At 38.0% G+C, this 15,820-nt stretch overlaps 2 protein-coding genes across 2 annotated transcripts; one reads left to right on the forward strand and one right to left on the reverse strand.

Moving 5' to 3' along the window:
• Nucleotides 1-2,620: 2,620 nt before the first annotated feature.
• LOC111780511 (tryptophan N-monooxygenase CYP79A68-like) lies at nucleotides 2,621-4,529 on the forward strand. Its single transcript, XM_023660935.2, has 2 exons — nucleotides 2,621-3,634; nucleotides 3,728-4,529. The coding sequence occupies exons 1-2, from the start codon at nucleotides 2,693-2,695 to the stop codon at nucleotides 4,370-4,372; spliced, it is 1,587 nt and encodes a 528-aa protein (XP_023516703.2). The 5' UTR covers nucleotides 2,621-2,692; the 3' UTR covers nucleotides 4,373-4,529.
• An 8,527-nt stretch (nucleotides 4,530-13,056) lies between these two features.
• On the reverse strand, nucleotides 13,057-15,585 carry LOC111780515 (tryptophan N-monooxygenase CYP79A68-like). The gene is made up of 3 exons (XM_087119503.1): nucleotides 14,509-15,585; nucleotides 13,473-13,750; nucleotides 13,057-13,153 (listed from the first exon to the last, which is right to left on the reverse strand). The coding sequence occupies exons 1-3, from the start codon at nucleotides 15,583-15,585 to the stop codon at nucleotides 13,057-13,059; spliced, it is 1,452 nt and encodes a 483-aa protein (XP_086975629.1).
• Nucleotides 15,586-15,820: the final 235 nt, after the last annotated feature.

Below are 15,820 nucleotides of genomic sequence, written 5' to 3' on the forward strand. Positions count from 1 at the left end.
CCTGTTGCAGCATTGATCCGACCAGCGACTCGTCAACCGACCCAATCCGATCTACAACTCGTTGAACCGGCTGACCTGTAGTTCGACCTGAACTAGTCAGTGACCCGCAACTTAAGATTTTCCTTCGTGTGTGGCACTTGCGCGTGAATCCTGCGAGTAGGTTCCTCTCTCAGTGCGTTGAAGCATGTGCCAACGTGTGTAAGTGGATTTTCGATCCGTTCGACTTTCATTTGCTCAATTTTTATCTCGATTCCAATTCTAACCATATTTTTATGTGATCTAGGACCTAATTGAGGAAAATCACTCTTCTTCGACACGCAATTTATGTAGAAACGTCAAATGAAAGGACATGCGTCAATCAAGTAAGTCACCACGCGAAATTGAGAAAGAAATACTTATAGGATTCGTTTGGTTGCAGACAAGCTAATGAAATGAACCTAGGTATTATGGAATGTTATGAGTATGTAAGCATAATTTGTAGAATGTCTTATTGATGCTATTATGCTTTGTATTTTCACTATGATTATTCCATGCTGAAATGAATATGGGAAATTGTGATCTACGTTCTGGGTGTTTGATGGATGTTATCGCCCCGTTAAGCATGTGTGTCTATTTTGTATAGAATGTTGTATGATGATTCTAGTTAAGTAATGTGTGCACACTTAATTTTAATGAACCACTCTAATATGTTAAGACTAGAGAGTTATGGTTGGGATGACTCGTTACTAAGTTTAGACTTAACCTTCTAGTAGGAGCGTAATAGACCACCACGGTTTGTGAACCACCTTAAGAGTTGTCCTTAGGCTACAAGTTGTGTGAATGGTGTCAACAGCTTTGTGGTAGACCAGGAGTTTCTGATCAAAACCCAATTGATGCTAAGCCGTTCCCACATGTAGAATGTGAGATCACGTCATATAGCCCGTTAGTTAGATGGGACGGGTCACTACCAAATTTCTCGATCTCGATTTTGAAAGACAGAAATTTGACGATGTCAAGTTTCACAAAGTTCCTGGCTTCCACTAAAATTTTCAAAATAATGAATCCCAACTGAGATTAATAAAAATCTTGATTGGGATTCATAGATACGAAATGTAACAATATTTCATTCAGCATAAAAAAATCACAAAAAAACTTAGTTTTTATCGATGATACGCCAACGAAACATGCCAAAATCACTCATAACATATATTTAATCCAACAATCAATAGATTTACCAATCAATCTAAACTGCACAAGACATAACAACTTTAAAATTCGTCGGTTGTATCACTCACGGTTCTCCTATGGAATAGGTGGTCTCAATTCCTACTTTCCCAACACTCCATAGGTGGTCTCAACTCCTACCCTCCCAACACATGTCCTTGCTTGTTGTTTCGACTTCCCACTATTAGTGGTATGTCGAATCAAGAATCGAGATTAGGTTAAAAGTATCAAACTCGTGAAACAAATTGTTCACTCTTCCCGACGGCGATAGTCCTCGAGCAACGTGCACAGAGAAAACAAGAGAATAGTATGGTGTGTGGTTAGGGTAGTTGACTCAATTTTATAATTGAGTCTAGGGTTTCTCTAACGTGGACACATATGAGAGGAGTACCCACAATCTCGAATCCATTCACTCGTATGGCAGCTGATGGGAAGATCATCAATACATCTAATTTCATTGTCATCATCTCTAACTAACATTGGACTTCGACCCTTTATTTTATAAGATGGCGTAACCTTTCTGTCAAAAATATGCACATTCATTTGTCTCAAGTTTTCTCTGATCGTCTGACCTACCTTTCAACTTTGATTGCAACTTTTCGTATTCAAACCCTTAAAATGAGAAGTTGAAAGTGTTAAAAATTGTTGGATGATGGAAGTCCCACATCGACTAATTTAGGGAATGATCATGGGTTTATAAGTGAGGAATACTAACTCCATTGGTATGAGGCCTTTTGGGGAAACCCAAAGCAAAGCCATGAGAGCTTATGCTCAAAGTGGACAATATCATACCATTGTGGAGAGTCGTGTTCGTCTAACAAAAATAACTCCAAAAGTGTAAAAAAAGACTATCAAGTGTAGAAAATGGTATAAAAGGATTGGAACGGTATAAAAGGATTGGAACATACTAGAACATACTAGACATGAGTCGGATCTACCCACCTCAAAAGGGTCCAAAAATATCAAATTCAATTATTTTGTATATGTTTCACGTGTTTAATTTTGTTGGACTTGATTGGACACATAAAGAAAGCAAATTACCCACTCATTTGAAGAGCCCAACTATGGAAGGTTGCATTTGAACCACAGAAAAACTTCTGGTGATTAAGCTTTGACAGGGAAGGTTTTTCTGACCTCTTCTTCTTCTTCTTCTTTTTTTTCTTTGCTTGTTTATCCACATATGCTTTTATATATATATATATATATATATATATATATATATATATATATAGATATATTAATGTTTTTTTTTTTAAAATTATTGTGTACTAAAAAGTCGTGCTGTAAGATAGATGAGGAAGAGTCCAATAATGATATGTAAATTACAAAAATGTTGTAGGCCTCACATTTCAAAAATGGGAACAACAATGTCTTCATACAATTACCATTTCTAGTGAAAATATAACTTCCTTTATGTGTCCTTCAAGAGCGACTTCCCTATAAATTGGATGCGTTCATCCACGGAGAGAGCAGCAAGAGAAAGAGAGCCATGGATGCCTTCTTAGTGCTTCTATGTATGCCTTTCATTTTTGTTATGTTCTCTCATTGTTATTACCACAAAAGAAAGCATTCAAATGGGGAAGCAGCTGAGCTCCCACCAGGCCCTAAGCCATGGCCTCTCGTGGGCTGCCTCCCAACAATGTTCACCACTAGCTTGCCAACCTATCAATGGATCCATGCAGTCATGAAGCAATTCAACACCGAAATTGCATGCATACGTCTTGGAAGTTCTTACATAATCCCTGTGACTTCTCCACAGCTCGCTCTTGAGTTTCTTAAAACATATGATTCTATCTTTGCATCACGTTCTTGTATTTCCAACAACGTTGGTATGTTAACTCATGGATATCTCACCACCGCCCTTTCACCGATGGGAGAACAATGGAGGAAGATGAGAAGAATTCTTACATCAGAGATATTCAATCCATCAACTCTCCATCGAATGCTTGGCCATAGAAACACCGAGGCTGATACTCTTTTACGCTATGTATTTAGCCAAACAAGTAATAGAGATGGAGGAGTGGTTAATATTAGAAGCATAACACAACATTATTGTGGTAACATAATGAGAAGAATGATATTCAATAAAAGATACTATGCCCAAGGAAGAGAAGATGGAGGGCCAACTTTTGAAGAGGAAGAGCATAATCAAGCATTATTCACAATGATTGAGTATATTTATGCATTTTCTATATCGGATTTCGTACCTTGGTTGAAGCCATTTGATTTAGATGGACATCAGAAAGTTATGAAGAAAGCTTTGAATATCGTTCAAAAGTATGATGAACCCATTATAGACGAGAGAGTTCAAAGATGGAAAGATGGGAAAATGGAAGGGGTGAAGGACGACATTCTTGATATCCTCATTTCACTCAAAGATAAAAATGCAAAACCATTGCTATCCGTCGCAGAGATTAAAGCTCAAATCACGGTGAGCAATGTTTTCAAACATTAAATTTTACATTTTAGACACAAACTTAAACTTTTAATCTAACATTAATCTAATATTGATGATCGATAATAGGAGTTACAAATCGCAGCAATAGATAATCCATCAAATATTGTTGAATGGGCAATGGCAGAGTTAATGAATCAACCAAAAATTCTCGAAAAAGCCATGGAAGAATTGGACAAAGTAGTTGGAAGAGAAAGGGTAGTTGAAGAATATGATATCCCAAATCTCAAGTACCTCACCGCTTGTATTAGAGAAACATTTCGACTTCATCAATTTTCGCCTTTCAACCTTCCTCATGTCTCAAACTCTGACATCATAGTAGCTGGTTACTTCATACCAAAAGGCAGTGAAGTGTTGCTTAGCCGTATAGGACTTGGCCGAAACCCAAAGATTTGGGAGGATCCAATGAAGTTTAATCCAGAGCGTCACTTGAATGATAGGACAATGGAATTGGGATTATTAGAACCCAACCTGCGATTCATCACCTTCAGTAGAGGGAGAAGAGGGTGCCCTGGTAGCTCACTAGGCACCAACATTACTATGATGCTATTTGCAAGACTTCTACAAGGCTTTTCATGGAGCTTACTACCAGGAATCACAAAGATAGACTTCTCTGAAACTGATGAATTCTCTCTCCCAAATCCATTGCATCTGCATGCAAAGCCACGCTTATCTCACGTTATGTACTCTACGCGTATTCATCATCAAGGGTAAGTATTATGTGTTAGGAATCACGACTCTCTACAATTATATGATATTGTCCACTTTGAGCATAAGTTGTCAGGCTTTGCTTTGAGCTTCTCAAAAGGCCTCATACCAATGGAGATGTATTATTTTATTTATAAACCGATGATCATTCCCTAAATTAGTCCAGGTGGAACTCACTCCCAACAATCCTTAGCATTATGGAAATTTAGTCTTGAATTATAGTTTACCATATATATATATATATATCATATTTGTCTTCTATGGCTTATCATACCTATTATATTTATCATTTTATTGTAGACAAATATCTGGTATCTATTTATTGTTCTTCCATATCTTTTGTAATTTATTTGATTCTCTCAATGATTATGATTATAAATAGAGAACTTTCGAAGCATATAAGTAGGAGTGGTTTTAGCGAATATTCTCATGGTATTAGGTATAGCAACCGCGATCATTTCTTTTTAATGACTTTTGAATCCTCTAATCTTCTTCTCCACCACCACTGTTGGCTTTGACGTTGTAGGGACAGTCGTCATGGCTTCCGTAGACGGAGCCGATTGATTACTCTTCGGCTCCACCTTTTTGGCCTCAAAATAATCCTTTGCAGGCCCTTCATTCGTCATGTTCGGTACATGCAACCTCACATTCTCAAACACAATCAATTCCCCTCAGCCAACATAGTCTCTTTCATTTTCTTCCCATCGCCCCTTCATTCTTCACAACAACCCTAACTTCACAATCCTCGTAGCGTTCTCATTTGAAAAATAGGGAATCTCGACAAAACTATTGACCTTCTGCATGAAAGAAAATAATAGAAGGGGAGAAGGAGCGAAAAAACACACAAATGAATTTTTCTCCTTGTTTGTGGTGTGTTACTAACTTCACACCATTTTTCTTATATAATAAAAAAATAACACATTTACTTAAAAATTAGTTTTACTCTTCAACTGCTTCCACTCTTGTGAGGGATGTCCCCAACTTTTTTTAGAGAGAAATAAACAACAAAATAAAATAAATAACTATTTTTAGCAAAAACATATGAAGCAAAAGAAATAAATAAAATAAGTTTATAACCGACAATCACTCCCAAGCTATGCTGAATCGACTTTCTTCACGCCAATTTTCTCTCTTAACTCCAGGAACCGTTGTCTTGCAAGCGACTTTTTCAGAATATCTGCCAACTGTTCATCTGTGTTCACATATTCCAGTTCAATAGCTTCAGTTTGCACACATTGGCGAATAAAATGAAACCTCGTATCGATGTGCTTATTTCGATCATGGTAAACCGGATTTTTAGCCAATGCTATAGCTGACTTGTTGTCAACATTAAGCTTGGGTTTTACTTGCAGTTGACTAATGTTACTCAAAATTCTGCCAAACCAAACTCCTTGACATGTTCCAGCAGTTGCAGCTACATACTCAGCCTCGTATGACGACAAAGGCACCACCTTCTGCTTCTGCGATACCAAGGTTATTGGATTTACTCCCAAATAGTACAACACTCCGGTTGTACTCTTCGTATCATCAATATTCCCAGCCATATCACTATCGCTAAATCTTACTAGCTCCACATTCGACATTTCTTATAAACACAATCAATACTTAGAGTACCTTTCACATACTTCAATATTTGTTTTACTGCTGTGAGATGTGAAGTTGTTGATTCCTCCATGTATCTACTGATCACACCAACTGAGTAGGTTATGTTGGGCCGGGTATTAACTAGATAACGTAAGCTTCCAATAACACTTGTGTAAAGTGTTTTGTCAACCGCAAGTTCTCCATTCCCATGTTTGCTCATCTTCATTCTTGGTTTCATGGGAATCGAACAAGAATTGCACTCCCCCATTCCTAGCTTCTCTAGGATTTTACTTGCATATCCGGCTTGTCATAAAGTGATTGATTCACTGCTTTGTCGCACCTCAATACCCAAGTAACAGCTCAAAAGTCTAAGATCGCTCATCTCAAATTTCTGCTGCATCTCTTCCTTCAACTGAGTTATAACTTGTTTGTTTGAGTCGGCTATGATTAAGTCATCCACATATGTACCAATTATCATTGCTTCAACTCCATTAATTTTCTTGTAGAAAGCATATTCTTGTGGACATCTAACAAAACCAAGCGACTGCAAACATTGATGAAGTTTAAAATTCCAGGCCCTTGGAGCCTGTTTTAATCTATACAAGGCTTTACATACTTTTAATACCATGTTTGGATTTTTTTTGTCAACGAACCCTTCTGGTTGAACAACATACACCTCCTCTTCTAACTCACCATTCAAAAGAGTTGTCTTCACATTCATTTGATGTACTCCCCAATTCTTAATTGCTGCATAGGCTAGAATTAATCTCACTGTTTCTAACTTGGCCACTGGTGCGAATACTTCATTGTAATCTACACCAAACTACTGTGCATATCCCTTTGCCACGAGTCCCGCCTTATGTTTCATGATCCCTCCATCTAGATTTTCTTTAATTTGAAAATCCATTTGATGTCAATTGCTTTAAGATTCTTCGGCAAATCTATGAGTTCCCACGTTCTGTTTTTTTCAATGGAGAGAATTTCAGACTTCATGACATTCCTCCAGTTTTCATTCTTAGCAGCTTCCTCATATGAGGTTGGCTCCTCTATAGAAAGAAAACAAAGGCCCACTATTTCCTCCTCTACTTACCTCAGTTCTCTATAAATATCTTCTAGAGATCTGAACTTTTTCGGCGTTGACGAGCTTGATGATGATTCTGTTAAATTAAAACTCACTAATTTGTGAAGTAAATCTCACACACACTAATGATAGAACGCTCCGATACCACCTTGTGAAAATACTACTCGCGTATTTGTGAAGGAGATGTCAAGAGAGGAGAAACAAGGAGACAAAGAGCACTGATTTTATCAAAAAAGCCTTTTCTATTGTTATGTATTTCTTTCCTCCCTGTTTTTGCTATGACTTTCCCGACTTTACAGGAAAAGGATCTAGGTATTTATAACTTTTCTAACACTAATAATAGAAGAAGAGACACTCATAAACCCTACCATCATTCCCTAAAAAAGCTCTGGTCTTTTCTTTCACCTGCTTTTTTTCAACTTAACTTTCCTCACCAATGTAATTGAGTTAACATTAAGTTTATTTTAACAAAACTAACCTTTAGAATTTAAAGTTTATTCCAAAAAAATTCCCCCATAAACTTAAATGCTATATTCAACGATTCCACCGGCGCCGTTTTCGTTTTCTCGAGCTCAATCGTGGTTTCTTCAATTTCCTCTCCTTGTACTCGAGCAACAAACTAAGCTTGTCCTTTTCTGATGAGACTTCATTTGGAGCTTCTCGAGAACAGCCCATTTGAGACACCAACTCCTCATTTCTCCCGTTCTCTGCCACGCTCGACTCAGACGTTATAGCTTCTTTTAGTTTGCTGAATTCCCTTCGCAAGTCCACATCGACATTTTCCACTTCCATTTTTGCCTCCTCCATTTCGGCTTTATCACGAGTGATTATCTCAATCGTGTGTCGTAAATTCATTGCCTCCTGTTGGACCCAATTTAGATTCACGTCGAGTGAGTCTCTCTGTTGAGTTAGTATCTCTATATCTTCCTCCTCCCTCACTAGCTCTTCCACTAAACCATCAATCTCCATTAACAAGCCATTCTCTTTCTCCACACCTTCCTTCAATTTTCTTCACGAGCTCAGAGATTACCTTCCCATTCTCTTCCTTCTCTTGTTTGAGATAGAAAGAACTCTCACTCAGCTCAACCACTTCCTTCTCTAACCTTTCAATCTCCATTTCTAAATCTTTATTTTCTTCTTCCATTTTCTCTTCCATTCTCATCCTCCTTCTTTTTTCTTCCCCAAATTCCCTTTCCCGCCATTGAAGCTCTCTCTTTTCGAGCTCAAGCTCTCTATTATCCAGTTGTTCATCCTTCTTCGATTTTCTCATCTCCGATATCGTGATTTCGCCAAATCTGTTGTGTATCACCTCATTTCCAACAGTTTCCATCGCCTCACGACTACCACCATCGTCTTTTGCACCATCGTGTTCTTTTGTTTTCAGCTCTTCATTTTGGGTCATCAAGAGAATGCCTTTGTTTGTTGCGTCATCCAAGCTAGGTTGATCGTTTCTTCTACCTTTTTCTTGGCTCGACAATCTCTTACAAAATGCCCCACTCTGCCACAATTGTAACATTTGTTGGAGTTACAATCATTCGCATAGTAACCATATTTTTGACATTTATAGCACTGAATGTTGGAGTAAGTTGATCGGCCGCCTCTTCCTCGACTGCATTCTCTTCCACGCCAATTTGCTTGGTTTGACTGTCTCTTCTCCGTATAATGTCCTTCTTTACTGCTGCCTTGACCACCTCAACCATTTCGGCAACTTCCACGACCACAACCTCTACTTTGAACATTTTGAGAGTAGAGTATCTTTTCATCTTTGATTGATGCCTTGGTTTGAAGTGCTTGATCGAGTGTTTCCTCCTTCTTTTTCTTACGTTGCTCGTGTGCCTCGAGAAAACCGGCGAGCTCATCGACCATGAACGTTGCTAGGTCCTTTGACTCTTCTATCGCACATACAACATTCTCGAAGTTGTTGGTTAATGATCTCAAGATCTTCTCCACAACCTGTGTCTCGGGTAACATTTCTCCGTTTCGATTTAGTTGGTTTACCACTGTCTGAACACGCGTGATGTAGTTAGATACATTTTCTGACTCCTTCATCTTCATGCTCTCCAACTCGCCACGAAGAGTTTGGAGACGCACTTGCTTGACTCGGTTGGTTCCTTTGAACATTTTTTCTAAAGTATCCCACGCTTCTTTTGAAGTATTTGCCCTGACAATCTTCTCAAAGCCCGACTCGTCAACGGCCCAGAACAGCATGTATAATGCCGCCTTATCGTTTGATCGCAATTCTTTTAACGCCTTGTTTTGTGCCGCCGTATAACCCGTGGTATCCTTTGGTTCTTCGAAACCTTCTTCGACCACCACCCATGCATCTTGAGAACCGAGAAGAGCTTTCATTTGGATGCTCCAATTCTCGTAGTTCATCTCCATTAATCGTGGTAGCGACATTTGGCCTATCATATTCGCCATTGGCTCTGATACCAATTTGTTAAAATAAAACTCTTCTAATTTATGAAGTAAATCTCACACACACACAAACGATAGAACGCTCCAATACCACTTTGTGAAAATACTATTCGCGTATTTGTGAAGGAGATGTCGAGAAAGGAGAGACAAGGAGACAAAGAACACTGATTTTATCAAAAAGCCTTTTCTATTGCTTTGTATTTCTTTGCTCTCTATTTTTGCTCTGACTTTATCGGAAAAGAATTATGTATTTATAACTTTTCTAACACTAATAATAGGATGAGAGAAACTCATATGAACCGAAAGACATCAATCATACAATATACTTCAATGAAGATGTGAAGAAAAGGTTGTTAAAATTATCAAAAAGATGTTTCAATTCATGCCACATTGAAGAAGAATGAAGTTTGATTGTTATAAATTTTGGGTGGGTTTCCATTTAGAGTAATTTAGAGTTATTGTATTTTAAGACTTTTTATTTACTTTAGGTTACATTTACATAATGGTTAATTATGGCCATTAAGTATGAATGTTACAACTCTTGGAATGCCTTTAATAGTTTCATTTTGAGGCTAAATAAAGTCATGTATGTTGTATTTGTAAGAGACATGGAAAATGTAGTAAAAGAAACATTTGTGCTCTTCTTTAGCCAATGACTAAGTTTCTTTGCAACTCTATGTAGTTTAGGTTGCATGTAGAATCATTAAAGCTCGACATGATCAATCTTGCTTGTGGAGTGATTCGAATCTCAATCAAGTGTTCTTGTCTTGAGATATTTGATCAACAAGAATCATTCAAGCTAGACATGATCGATCTTGCTTGTGGAGTGATTCAAATATCAAACAATGTTATTGTCTTGAGATATTCGATCAACAAGGTAATCCGAATCTTACTCCCCTTGTAGTGATTTCCACATATCAGAAACGCTCATAAACCCCTACCATTATTCCCTAAAAAAGCTCGGGGCCTTTTTCTTTCACTTGGCTTCTTCAAATTAACTTTCCTAACAAATTTACTAAAGGTACATTAAGTTTATTTTAACAAAACTAACCTTTAGCATTTTAAGTTTATTCCAATATATGCATTTGAGATACTGTCTGACGTTGATAAAGTTGAGGACGAATTTAGCATTTTAAGTTTATTCCAATAGATGCATTTGAGATACGGTCTGACGTTGATAAAGTTGAGGACGAATTTTCCCTTTGCCTTTCATCTCGATCAACTTCGATTTGTTCAATATTCCTCTCCTCTGTTCTACTCTTTTTTTTTTGAAATCTGAACCGTGAAAGTTCCTCTTTGTTCATCATCACCGTTTGTGATTTCTTCCCAACACCACATTTTCTCCTGTTTGAACAACACATCCCTGATCACCATAATTCTGTTATTCTGTGGATCCAATAGTCTGTAAGCTTTGGTTCCATGTTCATATCCCAACATAATTGTCTTCACACTCCTATTAGCAAGTTTGGAAGGTGTGAATATATATTATTGGCATGAGCAAGACACCTGAAGATTTTAAAGTGATGAATCTTCGGTATCTTGTCAAACAAGCTAGATACGATGTACCATATGCAACTCCTTTTGTTGACGATCTGTTTAGAATATACATGGCAGTTTTAACAGTTTCTCCCCAAAATTTTGCAGGCATCTCTTTGCACTTTAACATACATCTGGCCATCCCTACAACCTTTTGATTACACCTTTCTACTACGCCATTTTGCTGTGGCGAAAATAGTGCAGTAAGAAATCTCTTCATGCCTTCATTCTCGCAATAGTCTTTAAAAGTGGTAGATACGAACTCTCCTCCAGGGTCCATTCTAAAGCTCTTAATCTTCTTGCCTTTCTCTACCTCCATAGATCTTGAACTTTTTAAATACCACTAGTGTTTCATTCTTGCTTTTCAACAAAAACACCCACATAAATCGTGAAAAATCATCCACCAGTAACATGAAATATTTGTTACCTCCATAAGTCATTGGCGAAATAGGTCCACATAGATCTCCATGGATGAGATCCAATGACTCCTTCACATGATATGTTGTTGTTCGCGGAAAAGGAGTCCGATGTTGCTTTCCAATTAAACACGCATCACAGAATTGATTGACCTAGGTGATTTTCGGCAACCCTCCAATCATTGTCATTTAATTGCTTTAAAGAGTGAAAATTCAGGTGTCCATACCTCGCATGCCAGAGCCAACCATTGTTACTGATATTTGCCATTAAACACACCTGATCTGCAAGCTTCAGCTTTGCTACAAACAATCTGTTGGATTGTCTGGTCACCATAATAATCAAGCTCCTGGCCCTGTCATATATCTTCATCACACTGTCCTCAATGACAATTTTATTTCCACTCTTGTCCAGTTGTCCCAAACTTATTATATTTCTTTTGAGTTTGAGTATGTAATAGACTTGCGATAAGATCAAATGCTCATCGGTTTTGCATTGGAAGAGCACTATTCCTCGACCACAATGTCTATCGCAGAGTTATCACCGAAATGTACCTTTCCAACAAAAGATGTGTCGAGCTCATGAAACACCCTTCTTTCTCCTGACATGTGGTTGCTTTCTCTTGTATCTAGGTACCAGGAATTTTTAGCTCCAACATTGGTTGGTGGCGGCACTATAGTTTCATACAGTATTACAAAATCAGGCTCTTTGTCATGTGTAGTTTTAATTTCACACGCCTCTATCATCAACAATGAAGACTCCTCATCCTTCTGCATCTCTAACAAGTTGAGTTGTTCGTCTTTTGTGGAACACTCTGATGCGAAGTGTCCCATCTACTGACACCTGTAACATTTAATTTTACTTTTATCGAATTTCTTCTTCTAATTTTGTGACTCTCCTTCATCTTCCACGACCCCGTCCCCTGCCTCCTCTGGAACTGCCTTGATCCTTCCCTTCTTTCTTTGAGGATTTTGCATTCTCTTGTCCCTTCTATTTTGCACGAGTGAGGATAACAGTTTCATCTTTTTCTCCAAACCCTTGCAACCTTTCTTCATGTGCCTTGAGTGATCCAATAATCTCATCAACAGATTTCGTTTTGAGATCATTGAACTTCTCAATCGTTGACGTGATTTTAAGAAACTTTGCCGAGGTGGATCATAGAAGCTTCTTAACTACTTGGATATCATCACAGTATTACTGAGGCCTCTCAATTTGTTGACGATAATGGTGAGTTTTCCAGAATACATGTCAATATTTTCAGAATCACCCATCCTCAGTGCTTTAAACCCCCACCAGAGAGTCTGCGTTCTAACTTCTTTTACTCTTTACGCACCTAGATTCATATTTTTTAACATGATCCAGGCTTTCTTGGCCGTTTTCTTGGCACCCAACTATAGCAATGTATCCTTCTCCAATACTTTCATAAATAGCTGCTAAAGTTATCTTATCTTTGTGGTTATTTACTATTTTGGGTGATTCAATTGCCTCCCAAACACCTTGTGCCATCATAAATACCTTCATCTTAATCACCCAAGCTGCATGGTTGCATTTTGTCAACATCGGGTATTTGAGTGTGACAAATCTCTCCTTTTCTTGAATCCGTACACTCACTTCGTTTGAGGCATCATCTTCTATTACACCGGTGCTTTGGCTCCTGTCACTCGATTCCTGTCTCATATTTTGATCCCTCTCTCTTCTTGACCGCCCAATCTCTAGGTGAGACATGATTGAAAACAGGCCTTGCTCTTGGAGCTCTAATACCAAATGAAAGAAAATAACAGAAGCGGAAAAGAAGCAAAGACACAAATTAATTTTTCTCCTTTTTTGTGGTGTGTTACTGCACTATTTTTCTTATATAATAAAAAAATAACACATCTCTTGCTACAAAATCAGTTACCACTAATTCTACTTCCTAAGAATTAGTTCCACTCTCATCTAAATGCCTACCCTTTCTTCATGAAGAAATAAACAACAAAAATAAAATAAATACTAACAACTATTTTTAGTCAAAAACTTACACGAACCAAAATAAATAAATAAAACAAGTTTATAACCAACCCTACACGGATTTACCTTCGGAACCTGGGCGCCAAACTGGCCTCTTCGCCAACCAAGTTGACACCGGCGGCCTCCTCGGCAAAATCAACTCCTTCGCCCACTGTGGCAACTCTTCCAGCTTCAACACCATCTTCGTCCTTTGCTCCGGGAGGCGTGGCTCCCTCTCCATCCATTGAAACTGCAGCACCTGCTATGACGCCAACTACTTCTCCTCCGGCTCCACTCATGGCAATGGTGGTGCTGTGAATAGAATCGCTGTCTTTGGATCTATCATTGTGGCTCTTCACCCATTCCTGATGGTCTCTTTATTAGTCAGTTAAAATATGCTTAAGATATTCTTACTAGTGCTCATTTGGTCGGTAGCAAACCAGTCCACCAGGCGCAAACCTCATCCGTCTCTACCCCACTCTTTCTTTCTTAGTCTAAAATACACCTAGAGTCCGCATTCTCAGTTTTTGCCCTCTTCTTTCTCTCTTGTTTTGACTGCCACCATGTTTACCCTTCCTTCTTCACGGCCACCATCGAATCCTCCCTTTGTCTCTTGCTCCTCTCAGAATAGAGCCATCGTCCTAATTCTGAAGCCTCTACCTTTCGTCTCTATGTCTCTATAGTCCACAACCTATGTTTGTTTCTCAACACTTGGCCGCTCGTTCTCTTTTCTCTGATTCTACTCTCTATCGACCTCTCTATGAATGCTTCAGATCCAAGCTTCACGTTCGTTCAAATCCGACGCTCAGCATGCGAGGGGTGTTAAGGATATTTAGTCATGAATTATAACTTACCATATATATCATATTTGACCATTTATTATAAGCAAATATATAGATATTTTTCTTTGATTATGCTTAACATAGCTATTATATTTTCCATTTTATTACAGGTAAATATCTAGATATTTTCCTTCGGTTATATTATATTTACCTGCAAATATATTGTATCTTTTTCCTTACCTTTGGAATTTATTTGATTTAGTAAGTAGGTTATTTATCTTCCATTTTTACCGCAAATGTTTGGAGTTTTTAAAAAATACAAAATTGTTTAATATATGTACTTCGTCAATATCATCACAATTGTTTAATAAATGATCAAGTATTAGTAAGAAGAGGATAATATAACCTATGCAAAGCTCTCTCTCCAAGATTTGTTTCTCAAAAACAAATCGTTCAAACGGATATTGGTTGAAATATTTTGTTATAAGGATATCGAGAATGTCGTCATTGTCCTCTTCCAATTTTTCATCTTTCCATCTTTGAACTCTCTCGTCTATAATGGGTTCATCGTACTTTTGAACGACATTCAACGCATTCTTCATAATTTTTTGATGTCCATCTAAATCAAATGGCTTCAACCAAGGCATGAAATCCGATATAGAAAATGCATTAACATGCTTAAGAATTGTCAACAATGCTTGATTATGCTCTTCTTCTTCAAAAGTTGGACCTCCATCTTCTCTTCCTTTGCCATAGTATCTTCTACTGAATAGCATTCTTCTGATTATGTTACCACAATAATGTTGTGTTATGCTTCTAACATTAACCACGGCTCCATCTCTATTACTTGTTTGGCTGAAAATATAGCGTAGAAGAGTATCAGCTTCGGCATTTCTATGGCCAAGCATTCGATGTAGAGTTGATGAATTGAGTATTTCTGATGCAAGAATTCTTCTCATCTTCCTCCATTGTCCTCCCAAAGGTGAAAAGGCGGCAGTAAGATATCGATGGCTTAAGATATCGACCGTGTTGGAAATGGAAGAACGTGACGCAAAGATAGAATCATATGTCTTAAGAAATTCAAGAGAAAGTTGTGGAGAAGCCACAGGGATCATGTAAGTACTTCCAAGACGTATGCATGCAATTTCAGTGTTGAATTGCTTCATTACTGCATGGATCCATTTGTAGGTTGGCATGTTGGTGGCTAACATTGTTGGGAGGCAGCCCACGAGAGGCCATGGCTTAGGGCCTGGTGGGAGCTCAGCTGCTTCCCCATTAGAATGCTTTCTTTTGCGGTAATAACATTGAGAGAACATAACAAAAATGAAAGGCATGAATAGAAGAAGAAAGAAGGGTTTGGTTATGGGTGGTAGGGAGCTTTGGAATGTGAATTGAGTAATGACTAAGAAGGCATCCATGCCTCTCTTTCTCTTGCTCCTCTCTTTGTGGATGAATGCATCCAATTTATAGGAAAGTGGCACTTGAAGGACACATAACCAAGTCATATTTTTACTAGAAATGATAACACTAAGGCCCTATTAAGACATTGTTGTTCTTATGTTGTGAATGTGAGGCCTACAACATTTTTGTAATTTACATATCATTATTGGACTCTTCCTCATCTATCTTACAGAACGACTTTTTAGTACACAA

This window comes from Cucurbita pepo, chromosome 18 (assembly GCF_057944985.1).
Source record: "Cucurbita pepo subsp. pepo isolate OVF chromosome 18, ASM5794498v1, whole genome shotgun sequence".
NCBI classification, from domain to species: domain Eukaryota; kingdom Viridiplantae; phylum Streptophyta; class Magnoliopsida; order Cucurbitales; family Cucurbitaceae; genus Cucurbita; species Cucurbita pepo.